At 37.1% G+C, this 22,802-nt stretch overlaps 1 protein-coding gene across 1 annotated transcript in view; it reads left to right on the top strand.

Annotated features, from left to right (window-relative positions):
• Positions 1 to 22,802, top strand: part of LOC125224620 — a 186,310-nt gene that overhangs the window by 157,676 nt on the left and 5,832 nt on the right. Inside the window, exons 11-14 of the mRNA XM_048128042.1 lie at positions 7,517 to 7,700; positions 21,196 to 21,329; positions 21,845 to 21,974; positions 22,367 to 22,457. Coding sequence (XP_047983999.1) covers positions 7,517 to 7,700; positions 21,196 to 21,329; positions 21,845 to 21,974; positions 22,367 to 22,457 — 539 coding nt within the window. The remainder of the gene's footprint in view (positions 1 to 7,516; positions 7,701 to 21,195; positions 21,330 to 21,844; positions 21,975 to 22,366; positions 22,458 to 22,802) is intronic.

The raw sequence follows: 22,802 nt of genomic DNA, 5'->3' as shown, positions 1-22,802 counted from the left end.
TCGTTTAATTCTACCATGAAAAGTAAACGAGATTAGGGCGACCACACATCCCTTTTTCGAGTAAGTATAGGTAAGAGTTTTGAATGATTCACGGTTATTTTCATTAGACTTATATTGACCGGGATATAGACCGTGATTACCTTTTTGATTTTTGTCGAGCTCCCGATATTTCGACGCAGTTGCATGCATCATGATCACGGAAAACGGTTCACAGTTTTCCGTGATCATGATGCATGCAACTGCGTCGAAATATCGGGAGCTCGACAAAAATCAAAAAGGTAATCACGGTCTATATCCCGGTCAATATAAGTCTAAGTATACGAGGGGTGATCCAAAAGTAATGATAACTGAATACTTTTTGCATCGGATTAAAATAAATAGGTATGCCGTTACTGTCCACAAAGACTCCTTAGTAAATAAAAAAAAATAAAAATAAAAAATATGTATCTGTCAGAGAGTTGCATTTGTTTTTTCACGAGCAGTCGGAACAATATCGCAAAAATGGAGAAAACTGAGGTGAGAGCGGTTATTAAATACTTCTGTTTGAAAAAAATGTGTACTAAAGATATATACGCTGAATTAGTGGGAACACTGGGGAGTCCGCTCCGCCGTATTCTACAGTGGCACGCTGGTCAAAGGAGTTTAACTTGGGAAGAACATCCACTCAAGATGAACACCGCGAAGGCCGTCCATCTGTCGCCCTTACTGGAGAAAACGTAAAAAAAATTAATGATCTCGTTTTAACAGATAGAAGGATGACTATCAGGCATCTAGTTGAGCTCACAGGCATCTCGTATGGCAGCATTCAAAGAATCTTAACTGATGAATTACATATGAAAAAAGTCTCCGCTCGTTGGGTGCCTAGAATGTTAACGGCTGAACAAAAGAAAATACGTTGTGAGATTTCGAAGTCTAATCTTGAAAAATTTCAAACTGATCCCGAAACATTTTTGCGTCGGTTTGTAACCATGGACGAGTCTTGGATCCATCATTTCGATCCTGAGACCAAACAGCAATCCATGACCTGGAAGCGAGCGTCGTCCCCTACACCGAAGAAATTCAAGGTAGCAAGCTCCGCTGGTAAGGTCATGGCTTCAGTGTTTTGGGATGCTGAGGGAGTCATAATGATCGAATACCTGGAAAAGGGAACCACTATTACGGGCTCCTACTACGCTGACCAAATACGCAGATTGAGAGAGGCAATCAAAGAAAAGCGGCGGGGTAAACTTCGAGCTGGCATCCTGTTTCACCAGGACAACGCACCGCCCCACAAGGCCGGTGTTGCGATGGCTGCCATCCGTGATTCAGGGTTCGAATTGCTGGAACACCCCCCATATTCGCCAGACCTAGCCCCCAGCGACTTTTATCTCTTTCCACGGCTGAAGGAAGATCTTAGAGGCAACAAATTTTTGAATGATGGCGAGGTAATGGCCGCTGTGGAGGCATTTTTGGAGGGTCAAGAAAAAGATTTTTTTTTTAAAGGAATTCGTAGTCTGGAGAAACGATGGTCCAAGTGTGTAGACTTGGAAGGAGATTACGTAGAAAAATAAATTATTTTATTAAACATTTTATGTGTCTTTCATACTGATTATCATTACTTTTGGATCACCCCTCGTAGGTAATTTATTTTGTTTAGCGAATAGCCGTACGAGCTTTCCTCGCATAAATTGTTCTAAATTGATGCGCTTGTTTGAATCTTTGAAGCATGAAAAACTATAGGAGTGTCATCGCGACTGTCTACATGTATAATAAATGATAATATACAGGGTGGCCCATTCAAATCGGTCAGTATGGGAAAGTCTGAAACTGTAAGACATACGAAGATTTGTTCTTAGGAACCATGTCACCGATTTTGATAAAAAGAAAAACTGCATTCACACAATTAAAAAAAAAAGTGTACCCAGCTGGGGAATCGAACCCGGTTGTTTTGAAAAAATAAACTTACACTATTTCTATTCAGATATCGTTTGTGTAGGTCTTAAGCAGTAAATATCTCTAAGAAACATAATGTCTAAAATGAATAAAATGCATTTTTTTCACATACTTTAATTTATCATAGTAGGTGTTAAAAGTGACCACCGTTACAATATTTAGCAAGTTCACTTCATCTTTACTACAGTGTACAAAAATAGCTATAACACCGTTGAAGACCTAAAAGTAGCCATAGAGTCAACTTTAACGCAGATTCACCACATGAAGTTTCTAATGGGGTGGCAACGCGCATGTGACACTGTTTGAGTTGCAGGCGTCCATAGGTTACGGTGACCGCTTTACATCAGGCGGGCCGTATACTTGTTTGCCACCGACGTAGTATTTAAAAAAAAAAAAAAGGAGATACAAAATGCAATAGTAAGATCGTTACCTAGACGTGTTGAATATTGTATTGAAAAAGACGGTGGTCACTTTGAACACCTACTATGATAAATTAAAGTATGTGAAAAAAATGCATTTTATTCATTTTAGACATTATGTTTCTTAGACATATTTACTGCTTAAGACCTACACAAACGATATCTGAATAGAAATAGTGTAAGTTTATTTTTTCAAAACAACCGGGTTCGATTCCCCAGCTGGGTGCACTTTTTTTTTTAATTGTATGAATGCAGTTTTTCTTTTTATCAAAATCGGTGACATGGTTCCTAAGAACAAATCTTCGTATGTCTTATAGTTTCAGACTTTCCCATACTGACCGATTTGAATGGGCCACCCTGTATATCGCAACCTCTTTTTTTAAACGAGGGGAAATGTTTTACGCTTACAATCCCAGGCGCAGGGACCGGCCTGGCCCCGTAGCCGAATGGCATTTCTCCGACGCCAAACGAAAGCGATACGCCGCTGGCTCTGTCGCGCCAATACGCAAGCTAGAATAAGAGCCCACGACCAAAATTTTTGTCTCATACTTAGCAATACAGCCAAAACCGCATCAAATCGATAGATACGATTATCCTGAACTCGAAAATACCAATATCAGACATTTTCCGCGTAGCGTTTGATCTGACCGAATTTTCAAAATTGTCAAAGAATTTTACCGAACTGCATCATAGCAATATGTCTGATTTGCAGACTGTAGTTGAATGATAGTTCTGAGATACCGGAAACATATTTTTCAGACGTTAGTGGTGTAGCGCAAACCCGTAAAATCACTTAAAAAAATTAAAAATGAGACAAAAAAAAAGTCTCATAGCAATACGTCTGAAAATCTTTTTTATTAGTAAATTTTGGTTATTTGATGCGAACAAAACAATTTTCAGACGGAAATGTGAACGCATTAAATTTTGAGACCGTTTTGAAAATGTTAACAAATTTTACCGATCGGTATCATAGCAATATGTCTGAAAATTGTTGGACGTGATAAAATAAGTTGTCCACATGTGCAAAAAATTTATATCAGACAAATTAAGTGTAGCACCTTCTCTATCAGACAACTTTTCGATACTCAGATATCATTTAAAAATCGTATTGAGGCATCTTGAATTCTCTGTTACAAACCAATGAATACGTTGCGACCCTGAATTTATTAGATGATAATTAACAAAGAATTTACCCGAAACCGTAACATTGAAGTTGAAGGACTGAAATAAATCGCACAAAAGGAAACTGGGATGAAGTTGAAAAAAAAACGGTTTATTCAATGTTACAAAATATTCTCGTATTCAATCGCTGTCGGATTCGGAATCGTCGTCTTCGAAATCACTCTCGACGTCGCTCGGGAGATCTTTAACGTCCTCTTCTGTAAAATAAACATCGTTAGTAAAAATCACGAACTTATTTATGAAATTAACAGCAAAAGCCATGTAAACTGTACCTGTTGTGGATGATGATTTGTCGTCCAAAATAACGTTGCTCAACTCAGGTAGTTGGTTGCCAGAGAACCACGAAAACTGAAATCGTCCCTCGTCTTCATACCATCCATGGGAGTATATGCTACACTTAAAGTGTCTGAAAACAGGTTTTTGGAAATCATGGCAGCAATACGAAAAGTTAAAAAAAAAATTATCCGTATTGCTATGATACAGGTCGGCTAAATTTGTTGACATTTTCAAAAATGCGCTCAGGCTATGTGCTACGCGCAAAATGTCTGAAAACAAACTTTTTCGTAATACAATTATAAAATCTATGTACATTTTCACTATCAGACGTATTGCTATAATACCGACTGCCTTTTTTTTTTTGACACAGCAGAAATGGCCTCCCACGCAGTTGCTACACTTTCGACCGTTACTACACACCTAGTCGGGTTCAGAATCATACAATCTAACGATTTTATAGGGTTTTTGCCGTATTGCTATGAGACATGGTTTTGGTCGTGGGCTCTAGTACTAAGCGCGATAGAGATAGATATCTACTAGCGCTTCGTTTCGTGAGCGTTTCGTGAGCGATTGTGCCATTCGGCTAGCCACCCTGGGATGATTATGTGTGACTCCCGTATAGGCTAATGAGACCCATGGTTTACCCACTAAAACCCCTCGATTGCCACCTCAGGGCTATAGGACGAGGTCGCAGGCACGTTTCGGCACTCCTCCGCAACATATTATTAATATTATTATATATCGCAACCTAAACTAGCATATGAATAGAATTCAGATATCTAATCGTGAATAATGTAGGTACAACTAAGTAATCGCGAAGGCTCTTTAGTCGTATATCACGTTGTCGAAACTAATATTATTCGAAGTAAAAGAGCCCCGAAGTCAGATGTCGAACAATGCGCGGAAAACTTCGACAATAGCTGTTTCTATTGTTCTTAAAATACTTCGCTCGGGATCAGATGTACGTATTATGTGGTATTATGATGTATTCAAGCGAAAACGTTGTTCTATTTGTACAAATTGCGGCAACATTATGAACAGTTGCTTTTGTTGTGAATTACAAATTAACTGGAGTTGCTCATTTTTCTTTGACTATAGAAATGTTTTGAGTCTGGGGGCCGATTTTTGAATCTCGAGTGCACGATTTCGACATTCAAAAGTCTACGGAAAGCGGTGAAATAGATTTTTTTAAAAACGAGCGCTAGAATTTTGGAATCTAGTGCTATTGACCACTCGTTCTCAATTCTATTAGCGAAATTTCTATGGTGGTCGAAGTTAAAAAATCGCCCTCCTGGTCTGAAATAATGAAATGTGCTTACAGCACGAAGGTCAGTAGCCTATTGAAACCTAATTACGATTCAAGCCTCCTCTTTCAAACTCGTGTTTCAACTTTAATATTACCCGCTTAGGTGTACACTTCCTCACAAGTACCTATCACAGGATATTAAATCTTCTAATATGATCTTTTAAATTATTAAATAAGATTTTACCATCCCATACATTAAAATGTTATTTATTTATTATTTATTTATTACAATAATTAGCACTAACAGTTAAACCTTACGTACTAATTTATAATAATTTATATGGTAATAAAATAAAGTAATCAATTAATATAATAAGTGAAACAATTACAATTAAATGACATTAAAAACAATTCAATTTCATAATAATAAAATACAATAGCCGAGAAGGACAAGTCCAGTAAGTACCTAGACTTGGCTCACGAGATAACCACCATGTGGGATGTTGATTCAACGATCATTGTCCCGATAGTCGTTTCAGCGAACGGTCTCATAGCGAAGAGTCTCGACCAACATCTTAAGAGACTCTCGCTCGGTGGTTGGATCAAGGGCCAGATGCAGAAGGCGGTAATTTTGGACACAGCGCGGATAGTCCGACGGTTCCTCTCTCTGCAGCCCTAACCACCGGCAGCTTGGGCCCTGCCCCGCTGGTTAGGTTTTTTATAATGTGTTTATATATTTTGTATTGTTTTGTATGTGGTTTTGTATTTTACTTTTATAATCATATTATAAATAACCTAACTTAAGAAGAAAGATAAATAAAGGAAATAAAATACAATTGATAAAAATACAATTCAAATCGAACTTTGCGTTACAATTGTTTCCAAGTGTCGACTGGATGCTGTCAAAAAACGATTCTCAGACGTGAAAAAGATGTCCAGCTGGCTGTCATTGATCAGTATTTTGTTGAGTAGCAAGGGGGAGGACGCGAGCGCACGTGTCCTGGTTGGAGGGACGGCGAACAAGCCGCGGTTGCGCGGGCGCAGAGGCTTAGTAGAGGCAGGCGGGATTCGTATGGGAACAAGCGCAATGCGACCGCCTAAAGACGTGCATGCAAAAAGTAGATGGCGTCACTGAAAATGCCCATCTTGCCATCGATTACTTGTAGAGTGGCGTTCAGTGTCACTTTCGAGCCATAAATCTATGTCGAAACGAAAGTGACACTTAACGCCGTCTACAACTATAATCGATGGCAACAAGGCATCTTTTTTAGTGGCGCCATCTAGTTTTTGCACGTATTTTAATAAATAGTCCTAATGGACGTATTTTAATGTAAGAATGGGATCGTATAATCTTCTTATATTGAACCTAAGTCCTAACTTTATTATTATGTTTACCCAGTTTACGGATTGGTCCCATTTTTCTCAAAACCCAGTTCTGATGATGGGATCCTGGAGAAATCGAGGGAACTCTTCAAATGTGAAAGGCACACATATGGTGATTTTGTGTTTTTTAAGAAACAGCATGCATTTACGTACGGAACAGTGACATTTGGTGCAGTGGAACTGCTGATGATAGTCAGAACGGAACTCCTCAAATCTGAACGGCACGCCTATAGTGACTTTGGTATTTTTATAAGAACAGCATGCACTTACGTCCAGAACAGTGACATTTGGTGCAGTGGAACTGCTGATAATGGTCAGAACCGAACTCCTCAAATCTGAACGGCACACTTATAGTGACTTTGGTATTTTTATAAGAACAGCATGCACTTGCGTCCAGAACAGTGACATTTGGTGCAGTGGAACTGCTGATGAAGATCAGATCGGAACTCCTTAAATCTGAACGGCACACTTATAGTGACTTTGGTATTTTTATAAGAATAGCATGCATTTAAGTTCAGAACAGTGACGTTTATTTAGTTATGTTTGTTAAGAATATTGAGTTTTCAAGTCAAATTTTGTCAAGCTTCGATTTCTTATAATCGGATTCATGAGGAATTGTTGAGGAAACTCCTCAAACCTTAACGGTATACGTATATTCATTTGTGTTACATACATACAACATACATACAATCACGCCTGTATCCCATAAAGGGGTAGGCAGAACACATGAAACCACTAAAGCCTCAGTGCCACTCTTGGCAAATAATGGGTTGAAAGAAAACGAAACTGTTGTGTTGCCATCAAATAATTAAAGTATTAAAAGCAGTTTAAAAAAATACCTACACATTTCGGATCTACATAATCCAACATTCGCAAGTAGCTTTCACCAGAACCCCAAAGAGGCGGCGGTTTTTTTTTTTTTAAAAATTATACTATACAAAATTAATGGTAGGTATTAGTCAATTTTCTTGAGGCAAAGGGACAAAAATTAGGATCAAATATTAAAAGTCCTCGAAAGGCTAGGTTTTCATCTCTAGGATTAAAAGAAATGATTAAGCTCATTTACCTTTATTTCCAGGACTACCAATACCGGCCAATGTCCCTCCAGTCGTTCCCGTTCGGGAACAGCCCGGATATCGTCCGCTCCATCGCGAGCAAGAACTGGGAGCTCAACAACAACCTGTCACCCATCGCGCTGCCTGCCGAACTTAGGCCTGACCCCGTCAAGCGGTTCGATCCTATGCTGCAGACTAACATCATCGGTAAGTGTTTCATTACCTATAATATGACCAATCGTTTCCGTTTGAAGACAGTTTGGATATCGTCCGCTCCATCGCGAGCAAGATTTGGGAGCTCAACAACCTGTCATCCATCGCGTTGCCTGCCGAGCTGAGGACTGACCCCGTCAAGCGGTTCGATCCTATGCTGCAGACTAACATCATCGGTAAGTGTTTCATTACCTATAATATGATATGACCAATCGTTTCCGTTTGAAGACAATTTGGATATCGTCCGCTCCATCGCGAGCAAGATTTGGGAGCACAACAACCTGTCACCCATCGCGTTGACTGCCGAGCTGAGGCCTGACCCCGTCAAGCGGTTCGATCCTATGCTGCGGACTAACATCATTGGTAAGTGTTTCATGACGACAAGACAGCCGAGAGAGCAGAGAGTATACATCCTAGATATCGTCCCGTCCGGTTCATTGAGTACAAGAATTCACTCAATAGGTAAATAGCAACGTGTTGCCCACCTACCTACCTACCTAAACTACCTAGGACATTTTGGGAAACTTGCACTACCTACCTTTATTTTTATCCCCGTCATCCATTCGATTTCGTGAATGTCGTTCAATAATATATGTACTACTAACGATTAAATTCAGTAATTAACCTGGGGAACTGTTCATTTTTTCCGTACAATGTCATTTTCTCTACATATTTTTTCCTCTTTCGAGTAACGTAAGTAGCTATTCTAAATCATCTAACATTCGTGATAGGGGCAAGTTACGTTACATTTAATTTAGTTAGGCTGTTTGAAATGTACCCCCGTGCATTATACTGTGCCCGTGCCTTCCTTTGTATTGCCTTTTTTGACCTACCTGTAATGTGTACGCTTTATTATCTATCTAATACTTAAGCACAGTATAATAAATAGTACTATCGTACAGTATGGCTACTCCCGCTCCCCGCAGAAAGTGCCGGGGTGGGCGGCTCTCGGTTACCTCACTGTTACCGCCTGTCAAAAACGCGAACAGTCGACCTATTTCACTCATACAAGCATAGTACCCGTTCACCTACACGAGCTTAGACTGTGTGCTAGGAACGCGCCTCTTTTTTATATTTGATCGCCAGTGTCCGAGGTGTGACCTAAGTATGTATCTATTTTTAACCGACTTCAAAAAAGGAGGAGGTTCTCAATTCGACTGAATGTTTTTTTTTTTTTATTTTTTTTTGTATGTATGTTATTCGATATCTCCGATAATCGTGGACCGATTTTCAAAATTTTTTTTTTGATCGAACCGGTATAACCCCGAGATGGTCCCATTGGCACCAAGTCAGGGTCTGATGATGGGATCCTGGAGAAATCGAGGGAACTCTTCAAATGTTATAGGCACATGTAATGTTTTTAGTCTATTTTTCAAAGGTACACCAGTATTTACGTCTGATGGTAATAATTTTATGTGGCTGAGCTGATGATGGAAGGTCAACTCCTCAATGGTTAGGAGTTAAAGGATAATTCTTTCACTACTGTACATGTATTCGGACTGATACGTATATAATATCACTAGGAACCACTAAAAATCAACAAATAAATAAACTTTTTAACAAAACATAAAACCGCCTTCAAAAATAAGCGCGTTACTAAACACGGAGAAACTAAAAAGCCAAAAATAATAAACCTTTCAATTCAGATTTCTTATCGTATTGCAATAAGCTAAACATCCAAATTATAAACAAATCAATTATTTTTGGAGTCGGTACCAGCCTGTGTATGGTTGGGTGGGGCAAACAGGCAATAGCAAGGCGACGCACGAACAGGTCTGGTACCGACTACAAAAATAATTGATTTGTTTATAATTTGGATGTTTAGCTTATTGCAATACGATAAGAAATCTGAATTGAAAGGTTTATTATTTTTGGCTTTTTAGTTTCTCCGTGTTTTGTAACGCGCTTATTTTTGAAGGCGGTTTTATTTTTTGTTATCAAAGATGTTTTCGCGAAATTGGTACCGCACCACTACCGAATGATATAGATTCCTAGTGCCAATTAAACTAGTATACAGCGAAACGGTTACCCGGCAAATCAACTTTTATGGCATCAGCACTAAACTTCATGGAGTTAAATGTGTTGTTTTATACCTAAAAGGATCTTATGCAAAGAGCGTACGGACCCTTTTTCTATGGAGAAGCACGGATTGTACAAAATGGGAAGTGGTTTGTGAAAGACGTACACATTTAGCTTTTATTATTATAACCGTCTGTATTTTATATCTCGGATCATTTCGTTTTGTAGTTGGTCAGAAAAATATTTGTAGCATTGAAAATGAAAATGAAATATTTATTTTTCAAGTAGGCATATTACAATGCGCATATGAACGTCAAATAAAGCATTTGACGTCTGATGACAGTTTAGGAATTTGTTATGTTTTCAAATAGGTACCTAGGATAAATAATAACTGGTTTAAAATAGACGACACTACGATGTTGTTACTTTACTTTCTAATATTTTTTTTTGCAAATAAGATTATGTCAGACTAGCTTTTGCCCACGGCTTCGCTCGCGTTAGAAAGAGACAAAAAGTAGCCTATGTCACTCTCCATCCCTTTAACTATCTACACCTAAAAAATTACGTCAATTCGTCGCTCCGTTTTGCCGTGAAAGACGGACAAACAAACAGACACACACACTTTCCCATTTATAATATTAGTATGGATTAGTATGGATATTTGGCGGTAAACCTATTGTATGTACCTATGCCATTTTATTGTGACTATCGTAGCCATGTACATTCTGAATCAGAATAGTTAGGTAATTAGTTAATTATATATACTAACGACGTTATTCTGAGACTATTTAACTTAATTAAACCTCAGGGCGATGCTGAATCCTCAATTTAAAATTTGTTTAATTTAATGAATTTGTAAATTGAATCTTAGGGAATATCTTACTACTTATTTTATTAAATAAAAATGTCTTCAAGCGTCATAATGCAGCAGACCAGCTTGTTTTGCCTGATTTACTTGGACAAAATTAATATTTTTGTGTAGTGAAGTTATCATTACACATTGAAAGGGAATCTGAAATTTAGGTACCTATAGGTACTCGTACTTAATACATAACCTAACCACAAAATTAAAATTTTTAAAAAACTCTCGACCGCGACCGATTTTCATGAAACAGTGCTAAGAACACTCCCGACTAACTCAGCTTTCAGACAAAAAAAACTAAATCTAAATCGGTTCATCCGTTCGGGACCTACGATGGCACAGACAGACAGACACGTCAAACTTATAACACCCCGTCGTTATTGCATTGGGGGTTAATTATTGCGTCGGGGGTTAAAAAGTAGGTAACAAATAGGACACTTTAGGCGCTTTAAGTGGCAATTTTCCTTCTTAGTTTGTGAGAGTTTTAAAAATCAAAAAGGTACGGTTGTTACTGAACGATTCCTCCACAAACAACGGTTTATATCCCGGTCACTATAAATCTTAGTTTGTGAGGTTTCAGATTTCAGAGTTGTTTAATCTTTGGGTAGGTAGGTACTTACCGGAACATATTAAAAGCAAAACACTTTAGTTTAAGAAAAGAGCGTATAGGTACACCCATCTTACAGGCCGGCAACGCACCTCCAACCCTTTAGTGTTTCGAGTGCAGTGGTCGCTTACCATCATATGACCTGTCTGTTCGTTTGCCTCATATCGCATAAAAAAAAAACTAAAAAGCAATCAAAGAACGTTGATCTCTCATAGACAATACTGGAGCTTCTCCGAAATAATAACGTCACATAACTTTACTTTACCACCGGCTTGGGATCCAGTAGTACATCTGATAATGGAACAAGCACGACGAAGGCTGTGAGGCATTTGTGTTGTATGGTGTTGGACATTTGCAGTTTGTTTTTTTGTAAATTTTTTGTGTAGATTAATTTTATTGATTAATTGTTTTTTAACATAGTAATGGTAAATTTTTTGAATATTGTATAACTAGCTTTATTAATAGTGTGTGAATCTGCCTTAAAAATCTATATTATTTGTGGTCATGGTTTATTAATATTTCTTGTATGGCCGGCAGCAGACAGTCTTAAATTTCATAATCTTAAAAAATCATAATCTTATGAAATCAGATCGAGTGCACGAATTCCCATACAATTTCGCAACTGTCCACACAGTCTTAGGCTTCCCACAGACAGTCTTAAAAATTCAGTTCAGTTCAGTTTTTAAAATTAAATGGCTTCAGTCCATTGGGACTATTTCGCCAGTGTCAAGGTGATATGAGCTAATATTAGTAATTTTTGTACGGTAAGTACGACATTGTACGGTGACTTAGCACTTGTAAATTGATAGCTAGATTTTACAAGAGCACGTGGACTACCGGCCGTTTACGACAAAAAAGAGGCTAAACGCGTTTCGAGAACAATTCTTCATCAGCTTCTCACTACACCATTAGTTTACTGCATAATACGCTATCAATATTACACTTTAAACAACATTAATGAGTAAAAGAAAAATAAATTATTCACGACACGAAACCGCTATGATGGCGTCCCAACCGGAAGTCCACCTTAAAAATTCATAATCTTAAAAAAAAATTGTATGCAAATTGACACTGACAGATCTGTCAGTGTCTTGTCAGTGTCAATTTGCATACAATTTTTTTTTAAGATTATGAATTTTTAAGACTGTCTGTTGCAAGCCTTATTTTTTAAGATTATGATTTTTTTCAGATTGATCTGACAGATTGCGAATAATTTGAATTTTAAGAATGTGTGTGGCGTGTGTGTGGCAAGGCAGTCAATCTTATTTTATAAGATTATGAAAATTAAGACTGTCTGTTGCCGGCCTATGTGGGTAGCTTTTGCACATTGTAATTTTTCCTCAGTCACCTGTTGACCACGAATGCTATAAAGTGTTCGAAACGTCGGAATGAATTATAAATTCATTATACGCGATTTAATCCGTTTCCATAGTTTTATTTCAGGACTAAACATCATATTCACGCAACCTTCATCCTAAATCAATCAACTCTGCGTGCGTTTAATTAAAACTTCCAATTTACGAAGTAATAACGACACTTGTTATACTGTTACAGTCAGTAGATGAAGTAAATAGCACCATTTGTATGGGAACCAAGCGTGCCGACTTTTTAGCTGTCACTGAGACGTCACGGTCGGCATTTAGTGATGGGAAAACCTAAACGATTCAAAGACACCAATGCCGCTCCGCCCCGCAACAATGCAGCCGTCTCTCTCGTACACATAGATTTTATATCTGTGGGCTCGCTCGCTCACTCCCCGCTCCCCTGCAAACTATCCCAAAAATCGAGTAGTATGACAAAAAGATTCAAAGAGGGAGGTCACGCTCACGTCACGCTATTAAGCGGTTTCATTCTGTCCACGCTTTTGGATACCTTCGCGTAATATTAATATCAAGTAAGTATTTTAAATATATTTGTTGACATTTTATAGAAACAAGAAAGATTGTTACCATTGAAACGCATAGTAAGAGACATAATCAATTCAGATAACCTAAAAATCGCAAATCGATTAACATGAATGGTATCGATTTTCTGACAGACGAATGATTTTCAACGGAGTGATTGAATAATTTTTGAATTAAATTTCAGAAATACATTTATTTAGTCGAAAAGCGGTTTTATCTTATACTTTTCCTATATGTTTACAGTATAGGTTAGGTACCTATACAGTATCAGTTTTAACTTTGTAAGCAAGCAGAATCATATTTAACTTTTTGTAGGCTATGGAAACAGCAAAGTCTCAAAAGAAAACCAGGGAAGACATTTTTGAAGCCAAAAGAAAAGCTAGCCGAATACGTCATGAAAAACCAGTTTTCTTTTACGACCGGATCATGTGGGAAACTATAAGAAAGAGTGTTTTTAAACGTTATACTTATGTTGTATATGATTAAAATTATAATATTTTCACCACACCAACTGATAAAAACTCTTGATTATTTGAAAACGGATAGCAAAAATTTCATTTTATCCACAAGAGTGCAAAGTATTTAAAAAAAAATGTAACTTGATACAATACAATACAAATACAATACAAATGGTTTATTCGCAGTAATATGGTTACAAAATGGTCTTATATACTAGATAGTTCTACATATTACACCTTTCCAGGCGTGCGAATTTTAAACAGTCAAGAATTCAAAATTCTTTAACTACTTATACCTAACATGCAACTTACTAACTAATGTCTTAATAATAAGAGTCCTCATTGTAAGCGAAGAACTCGTTTACTGAGTAAAATACTCTAAGAGTAAGCCATTGGTGGAGTTGAGCTTTAAATCGATTCAAAGGCAAGTTACGTAGTTCAGCAGGCAGTTGATTAAAAACTTTGATGGCCATTATGTAGGCATTCCTTCTACAGTAGTACAGATTTGTTTTCGGTAACACTAATTTTCCTTCATTCATTGTTCGTTGTACTCTGTCGCTAACTTTAGGAAATTGTTCTGGGTTTGATTTTACAAATATCGCTAACTGTTTAATGTATAGACATGGTAATGTGAGCAGTCGTAATTTCTCGAATAGAGGCTTGCATGAGTCTAATACATAGGCACCACAAATTGCTCTTAGACATTTTTTTTGCAAAATAAACAACTTGTTTACATGTACTGAATTTCCCCATAACATCAGTCCATACTGTAGGACAGACGAAACGTAACCATGGTATGCAGTAATACTCGTTTCTTCAGATGCCACTTGTCTTATATGGCGCAGAGCAAATATAAAACTACTAATTTTTTTACAGACATTGTCTATGTGAGGCTTCCAGTCACAGAGACTATCAAGAGTAATTCCAAGAAAATTTGTATTTGTTGCTTCTAAAATTGATTCATTATTATATTGAATATTAAAATTAATAGATGGGGCTTTATAAGTATGAAAGCGCATAAATTTTGTCTTAGAGAGGTTGGCTTTTAAATTATTTTTCTCTAGCCAGTCAATTACTTTATGTACCGTTAAGTTTACTTCATTTTGCAGTTCCTCGGGATCTTTTCCCTTGATAATGACTGTCGTGTCATCCGCAAATAAAATACACTGATGTGGTATAATATCCGGGAGATCGTTGATGTATGTGAGAAATAGTAAAGGACCGAGGACACTGCCTTGCGGTACCCCGTACCTGTTAAATTTTGACTCTGATTTAAAACATTTAATACGCTTATCTGCTTGAAGTTGGGTGATTTCAGTATATTGAACACGATCTTTTAAATAGCTATTTATCCATTTTTCGGCAACTCCCCGTACGCCATACTTATTTAACTTATTAACTAGTCTATCATGGTGTACAAAGTCAAAAGCTTTCGTCATATCAAAAAATAAGGCTATGACTATTTCACCCTTATCGACGCACTCCGTTACAGTTTTTACAAGTTTAAATACAGCTAATGACGTAGACATATTTTTTCGGAATCCATTTTGTTCACATTTTAATACATTTTGCTGATCAAAGAAGTTATTCAACCTTTTACACATTATTTTTTCATAAATTTTTGAAATGATTGGTACAAGGGTAATTGGGCGATAATTATTGAGTTCCGTAATATCACCCTTCTTATGCATGGGCTTTACAATAGAGCATTTGAGCTTTTCAGGAAAAGTACCTTCAGTGAAGGATAAGTTAATTAAATATGCTAATATTTTGGCAATGTGTGATGCACAGAGTTTTATAATTCTAGTAGATAACCCATCGTATCCAACAGCCCCTGTATTTCTTAGATGGCTTATTACGTCGAACACTTCTTGTTCATCAGTAGGTTTCAAAAATATACTGGGAGAAATATTTTCAATCTGATTTTTAGTATCGACTCCCCCATGTATGTTAGTTATATCTATAAAATAATTGTTAAAAATATTTGCTATATCGTAAGGATCTGTGACTGTGGAGTTGTTTTTTATTATTTGTTTGGTAAAACTTGCTGGATAAGAATTTGCTGATTCAGATTGTATTACTTTCCAGGCTGCTTGACATTTATTTTTAGCGTTGTCGATATATTTTTTGTTGCTATTCTTTTTCGATTCATTGATACATTTCTTAAGAGTTTTCGAATACTTCTTGAAAAGCATTTTGAAATGAACTTTATCATTTGTGGCATATTGATACTGAAAATACAAACTTCTCTTAATTATACAACTTCTTCTTAGACTTTTAGTGAGCCACTGCATTTTACGTTTGTTTTTATTACTCATTTTTACCGAGATTAGAGGAAAATTTAAGTTAAATAACAGTGTAATTATATCATGAAATTCAACAAAGGCCGTTTCACTATCTGTTTCATTAGAACATCAGAGAATGAAAGGGATTCAATGCATTGAACAAATTTGTTAATATTATCTTTATTAAAATCTCTTTTCATGTGAAACCAATATTTAGGAGATCTTTGAACCTTTAACCTAAATTTGAGAATTTGTCCAGTGTCATGATCTGAGAGACCTAGTTTATGAACTGACCCGGTTGCAGATTTGATATTACTAATAAATTGATCAATACAAGAGAATTTCCGAGTCGGCTCTGAGATATGCAATTTTGTATTAAACGAGCTACAAATGCTTATTAGTTCTTCTGCATATTTATCATTTTTAAGAATGTCAATATTAAAATCCCCGGCAATTACTATTTTTTTATTTTGCTTTTTCGTTAATCTGTAAAGTAAGGATTCTAGCCTCTGCAGAAACATAATTTTATCGGCCTTTGGAGTTGTATATACACATACAACAACCAAATTGCTATCAGAAAGGGAAATACCGCAACATTCAAAGATATTCTGAATGGAATATTCTTTTGTTATCTCAAGGTTAACAAAGTTAATATCTTTTTTTACAAGTATGCACACGCCTCCTCGCTTTATATTTGGCCGTGACCAATAAGAACCCAGAACATGATTTTCTAGTCGTACGTTCCTTTCGTCGCCCTCGGAAATAAATGTTTCACTAATACATATTATGTCAATGCTTTTAGTTGCCTCTTCAAGTTCTTTTACTGCTATATCTAATAAATCCTGTTTATTCAAAAGACCGGCAATGTTCTGGTGTAGGATGACTAAGTTTTGAGGATTTTCAGGGGATTGTTTCTCGAAAAAACGTTTCAACTTCAGCAGGTTCTTCTTGCTCCTGCGAAGAGCCTGGAGTTTGGTCTTCAGCATGTTCTTCTTGCTCTTGCGAAGAGCCTGGAGTTTGGTCTGTGGCAAATTCTTCTTGCTCTTGCGAAGGGCCTGGAATTTGGTCTTCAACTTTGGAGGGGTCGTTTACTGGTTTTGGAGTGTAATTAATTTTGACCTGTCTTTTTGCATTAAAGTAATCGGGAATTTTCCGTTGAACAAGTTTATCTATGCATTCTCGTGATCTTCTTGTTGTGGTGATGAAATTCGCTATATGATTTATTATATTTGTCATTCCACTGTTATTAAGTTTACCTGATCTTCTAGAAAACATATCTAGAGTTAAATCTAAGTTTGAATCGAAGGAGTAGTGATGTTCATGGAATGGTATGTTGTTTCGAAGCAGGTAGTTAAAGTTTTCGACTATTGCGTTGAAAATAGGCTTACCACATATATAAGTTGGACACGTTAAAATAATATTTGTGTTTGTAATCGGGCCCAAAGCGTCATTTATATATTCGATTAGTTCATTGTGATTACTGTCTCTTTGCATGTCCTCTTCGCCTATGATAATAACACAATAATCCTTTTTCGTCAATTGCGCGGTTTTCTTTCCAATGTTTTGTAATAAATGTTTAGTGCTTCCTCCAGGTGTAATAAAATGACAATATTCCCAATTATACAGCGTCTCATTGTTTCTCACAATATTTGAAATGTGGTTTACATTATTTGCACTAATAACGAATAATTTGTTGCGTTTTGTATCAGTTTTTTCCGGTTTTGGAGTTTTGACCTTTGCAAGGATGGGCTTTTCTTCTTGAATCTGTATTTGTGGTGACTCAGTGTTAATGGTAGGAATATCTTCAGTTGCGGTGTCATTACTATTAACTGGTCCGCTTGGCGCATTAATTGGTCCCATGGTGATTGGAGAGCGTAAGATTGGCTGTTGGCTTAAGTGTTTAGTTTTACTTGCACGTCTCTTTGATGGAGTTAATGATGATGGTGATGTCTCAGTCAGGAGTTTCTTATATGCATTTATTTGTATTTGCTGTTCTTCATTTTTTTTCCGAAGGCTTGTTATATCTGCGTTGAGAGAAGCAATTTCCTCGTGAGCACTTTCAAGTTGTAGAGATAGACTGTCAATTTCATTCTGTAGTTCTTGAACCTGCAAGTCAGCTGATTCTGAAATATTAGGCACACTTCGTGGGCTGTCATCTGAGAGAGAAAGTGAGTCATCATTTGTGTCTGCTTCCGGCTCTATATCTGAAAGAGTCAATGCCCTGGGTTGTATCATTTCTTTATGAGCTCTTCTGGTTACAACGTTTGTTACCGGTTTTGAGTTATTGGAATCCTTATTTTTTTCCGGCTTTCTCGGGGTGTCACATGATGAGGTGCTTGGTAAGTTGCTACTATCTATATTTTTTCCTTTTAGAATAATTTTCATGCAATTTTTACATTTCCAAGATTTTCGTTTATCTGGTGTCATTAAATCGTACAATTTTTTTGAAACTGCCGTACATATAATATGTAGCGGTAATTTACATTTGGAACACAGTAAAAAGTGTTTTTCTTTTATCTCCAATCGGCATTGTTTGCATGTTTTTGTGTTTTTTGCGTTTAGCTCCATTTTAGTAGTAAGCAGTGACATCTGGTGAGCAAGGTGATAAACTTCTTTTCTGTACCTGTCTCCTTAAACCTGCGCTACAGGTAAATTTCTGAACGAAACGTCAATGTCACTTGACAGTGTCAGTGCCAGATTTTGCCGGCTGATTGATACCTGTTATTTTCAATATTTTTTGAGAATTATCTTTATTTACTTTATAGTTTTATATGTGTGAGTGCAAGTTTGAATATAATAACGAAATTTTCTATCTCTTTTAACTAATATAACAAGTGGAAATGGCTCACCAAGTGTCCGTGTATACAGTTTTTAATAGCGGTTCTTTACGCTTATGGATTTCTTCGGATTATTTCAGGTTTGGGCAGATATTTCTATTTTTTTGTGCAATATTTGCTAGAGACTTCTCGCATAGTGTTGTGTTGATGTCATAAGCTAGCTGGTAGAATTTACTAATATGTAAATGATAATTTTGAATCATACATATTGAATAAATTTATGGATTTTATTTAAGTAATTTGATATTTCATAGTGAGTAATTCGATTCAATTCGTGTTGGTGTAGTGAAAAATAATTGTGTTTTACTCGGTGGCAAAGTTTGTTCAACCTTCGTGCCTTGAAACCCTCACAACGCTCAAGATTCCACTTCTCGAACCACCACTTCGCGGTTTAATATTGGAATGTTTCGCTTGCTCGAGTATCAATATTGGCACGTGTGGTTAAACAACAACTTTGCTCCTTGTAAAACAAATACGTAACTATTTTATTAAAATTAGAACACGAGTATATTTTTATTAATAACTACTAAATTGTGTTTTGTAATAGACAATAGTGTTTATCATTCGTCTGTTCGATTATCGATTACAAACGATTATTGATATTTATTGTAGAACGAACAACACTAGTCGCTAAATTTGACGGACGAATGAGAAATGGGCTGTACTACGAAGTCGAAGCGATACGCGAGAGTATCGCTAGTCTCATATTCATCATCTCTTTAACACACATGGTCGATCAAACGCTTAAAGCAAACGCAGCAATACAATGTAAACGCCGGTTTGTAACGTAATTCTATAGTTACTTAGGTACATCCTTGGACGCATAAATAAAAATACGGAAAAAATGATTAAAAATGAATTCACGCACAATATTATTTAAAAATTACTTACGTGTGATGGGAAATATGTTTTTGTTTTTGTGCGCTGGAAATATTTGGGCTGGTGCAGTTAATTATCATGCAATGAGGCATTTTGTATTTTTTTTCTTACGTGCGGCTGCAACAGCTGACGTATGTGGACTGTCATTAGAAATGGCCATCTCAGTGGCTGCCACTGAGTTCGGACACGCGAAGTAGATACATTTGCTTCTTCTAGTGTATATTCATTTCTGTGGTTACAGTGGTGTGCCTGGAATAGCGAAACACACCCACGCATTTTATTCTCCTCCACTTGGCACTAGCGAGCTTTTGCCTATCACCATCCACTATAAAGTACTGATGCGCATGTTGCGGAAACTTTCCAAAAACATCGAAATTTTCTTGGAAAATTCATGAGTTTCACAAGAAATATAGGAAATTAAAATTTGTGCTATACAAAAAAGGAAAGTTTAGTCGTCGGACTCGTCGGCACATCAATATTTTCAATTGCCTACTATAAAGTGTGACGGCGACCTGAGTTAGGCCGGCAACAGACAGTCTTAAAAATTCATAATCTTAAAAAAAAATTGTATGCAAATTGACAGTTCAAACTGACACTGACAGATCTGTCAGTGTCAGTTTGCATACAATTTTTTTTTAAGATTATGAAAATTAAGACTCGTCTGTTGCCGGCCTTAATCTTGAGATTGGAGATAATGGTTAAAATACTACCTACCTACTTCTCCAAGTAGCAACGGGGCATTATTCTTATGACAATCACTAAAGACGCTGTTAGACGGACTAGGTACACAATTGCCAGCAATTCACATATCATTGCCGCGTTTGCTCCATAGTTAGTTGGTGCGTATTGAACAAACGTGCCAATGGTATGTGAATTGCTGGCAATTGTGTTGCCCGTGTAACAGCACCGTTAGTAGATAGCCCAGGATACTGAAGTTCATTTATATCAAACAATATAAAGGCGATATCTAATATCACAAAGTTATTACAAACTCGACATTATAAACGTTTTATTGGTTTTTATCTAAAACGAGCGCTCGCTCGCGGTAGCAATGATCAATCTCTATTTGCCTTGCTAATGCTCCCAAACGCGGTGTGAATATTAAAGGTGACCTAATCTATTTTTAGGCTGCTTCCCTAGTTGAGTTACTGTTCTTGTTAACTTGCTCCCTTGATGTGGCGGCTGAAAGGTTGGGTATTACACAGTTTCCGATGTATTTTGCCTTGTTAATATGAAACTGGGAACTCGCTTATACACCATGTTATATTTACACCGTGTCAAAGGATCAAACAAAGGCAAATGAGGTCCTTAGGTAATAGGCTATGACCTCACGTTTAGCGAAAATTAATTAAAACATACTCATAAATATTCCAGTATGAATTACAGAGAATACGGCTGAGGGTTATGAAACATTCAAAGCATTCTCTAGTATTCCTACAGGAATGTACCTACCCTTAATAGCCTAAGGTTAATTATGAACATCTACCATCAGTTTCGGAAAGGAACGATTTCAACTAATTGCATTCGTAGTGGGGACACTTGCTTTTCATTACCTACTTGGAAGATAACAAAATATTCTACCCTGCCTATTAGGAAAGAGAGCCTGAGACTAAACTGCAAAATTGTTATTATCTTCAGGCACATCTGACTACGACCGCGATGGGCCTGTCATCACCGAGGAGGAATACGAGGAGATGATGGACAAACTGAAAGCGGCAGACACTCTTTACACCGAGTACACACTTGAGGAAATCATCTACCAGCTCGCCAAGGTGAGTTTGAGAGAAATAAATAGAAATATTTTGTTCGTGAGCAAATCCAAACATAAAATAATAAGTTTTTTCGTAAAAAAATCATTTTTGGCACACGCTTCTATCGCCAACTGTACTTTTTTTCCAACAGTCATCTAAAGCTCTCCGAGACGTTTCTAAAAACCCCTTACTTGATGGGGATAAGACATTTCATCACAGAGTTCCTATGGCCACCTTTCGACTCCAACTCCTTCAAAATTGAGTCGCACGATTTCACCCGAACATACATATTTACATACACAGTGTAAGATAAATAAAATACCTAAACAATCATACGAAACAGCGAGCCAAGATATTTTCCGATAAGACCATGCATAGTGAAGCAATCACGACAGATGCTCTGTCTATGATTGGCACTTTTTAGACTTCACGGATCGGTGATCAGGATCGTGGGGGATTACGTCCATGGAGAATTTAGGATTACTCTGCGGAGATTACGTGCCAGGGTCTATATCAAAATGATATTCCTATTACAGATGATGTTCTCCCAATCGCTGTCCCGCGACCCAGCGACGGCCCGCGCCGCCACGCAGCGCTTCATGGCGTTCCTCGAACGAGAAGCTGAGCGAGGCCAACTCTCGAGGACTATTGAGAAGAAAGTGCTCGGTATGAACCATGTGTCTATCAGCTGTCTATCTAGGACATAAGTCGTAGGTCATGCATGTAGTAGGAATAGTAGTCACTATAGTAGGAATGTTAGTAAATTGCATACATTATTTTTATTTGTCGACCGGTCTGGCGCAGTCGGTAGTGACCCTGCCTGCTGCGCCGCGGTCCCGGGTTCGAATCCCGGTAAGGGCATTTATTTGTGTGATGAGCAGAGCACAGATATTTGTTCCTGAGTCATGGATGTTTTCTATGTATATAAGTATTTATATATTATATATATCGTTGTCTGAGTACCCACAACACAAGCCTTCTTGAGCTTACCGTGGGCCTCAGTCAATCTGTGTAAGAATGTCCTATAATATTTATTTATTTATTTATTTTATTTCCAGACGTGATGATCGCCGCGCTGACTGATACCATCGGAGACCACCCCGAGCTGATGCAGGCGCGGGACAACCTCGGCATCAACCCCGCTAACCGGTAAATTAAATTTATATAGACATAGACCAAGCAATCCAAGCATTAGGTATATATTGAGGGTTCCCTCTATTTGGCACAACTTTAATTGTCCGAAACGATTTTCGCATAATCGATTTTCGACGAATGTTAATTTGGCAGAAAACTTATTTTTTATGATCTAAAATAACACGAATATTACTTTGTCCAAAAATAAGTTCGCATAATTCTGTTTACGACGATTGTTTTTATGAATAAAATTAATTCGCATAATTATTGTATTAGGCATATTTCTGAATATCAGAATATCCACCCATAATAATATAAAGCTACAACCCGACTGACATTTTTCAAAAAATAGGCAGAAGG

Source organism: Leguminivora glycinivorella, chromosome 3 (genome assembly GCF_023078275.1).
Source record: "Leguminivora glycinivorella isolate SPB_JAAS2020 chromosome 3, LegGlyc_1.1, whole genome shotgun sequence".
Taxonomy (NCBI): Eukaryota; Metazoa; Arthropoda; class Insecta; order Lepidoptera; family Tortricidae; genus Leguminivora; species Leguminivora glycinivorella.
This window is presented reverse-complemented; position numbering and strand designations above follow the sequence as displayed.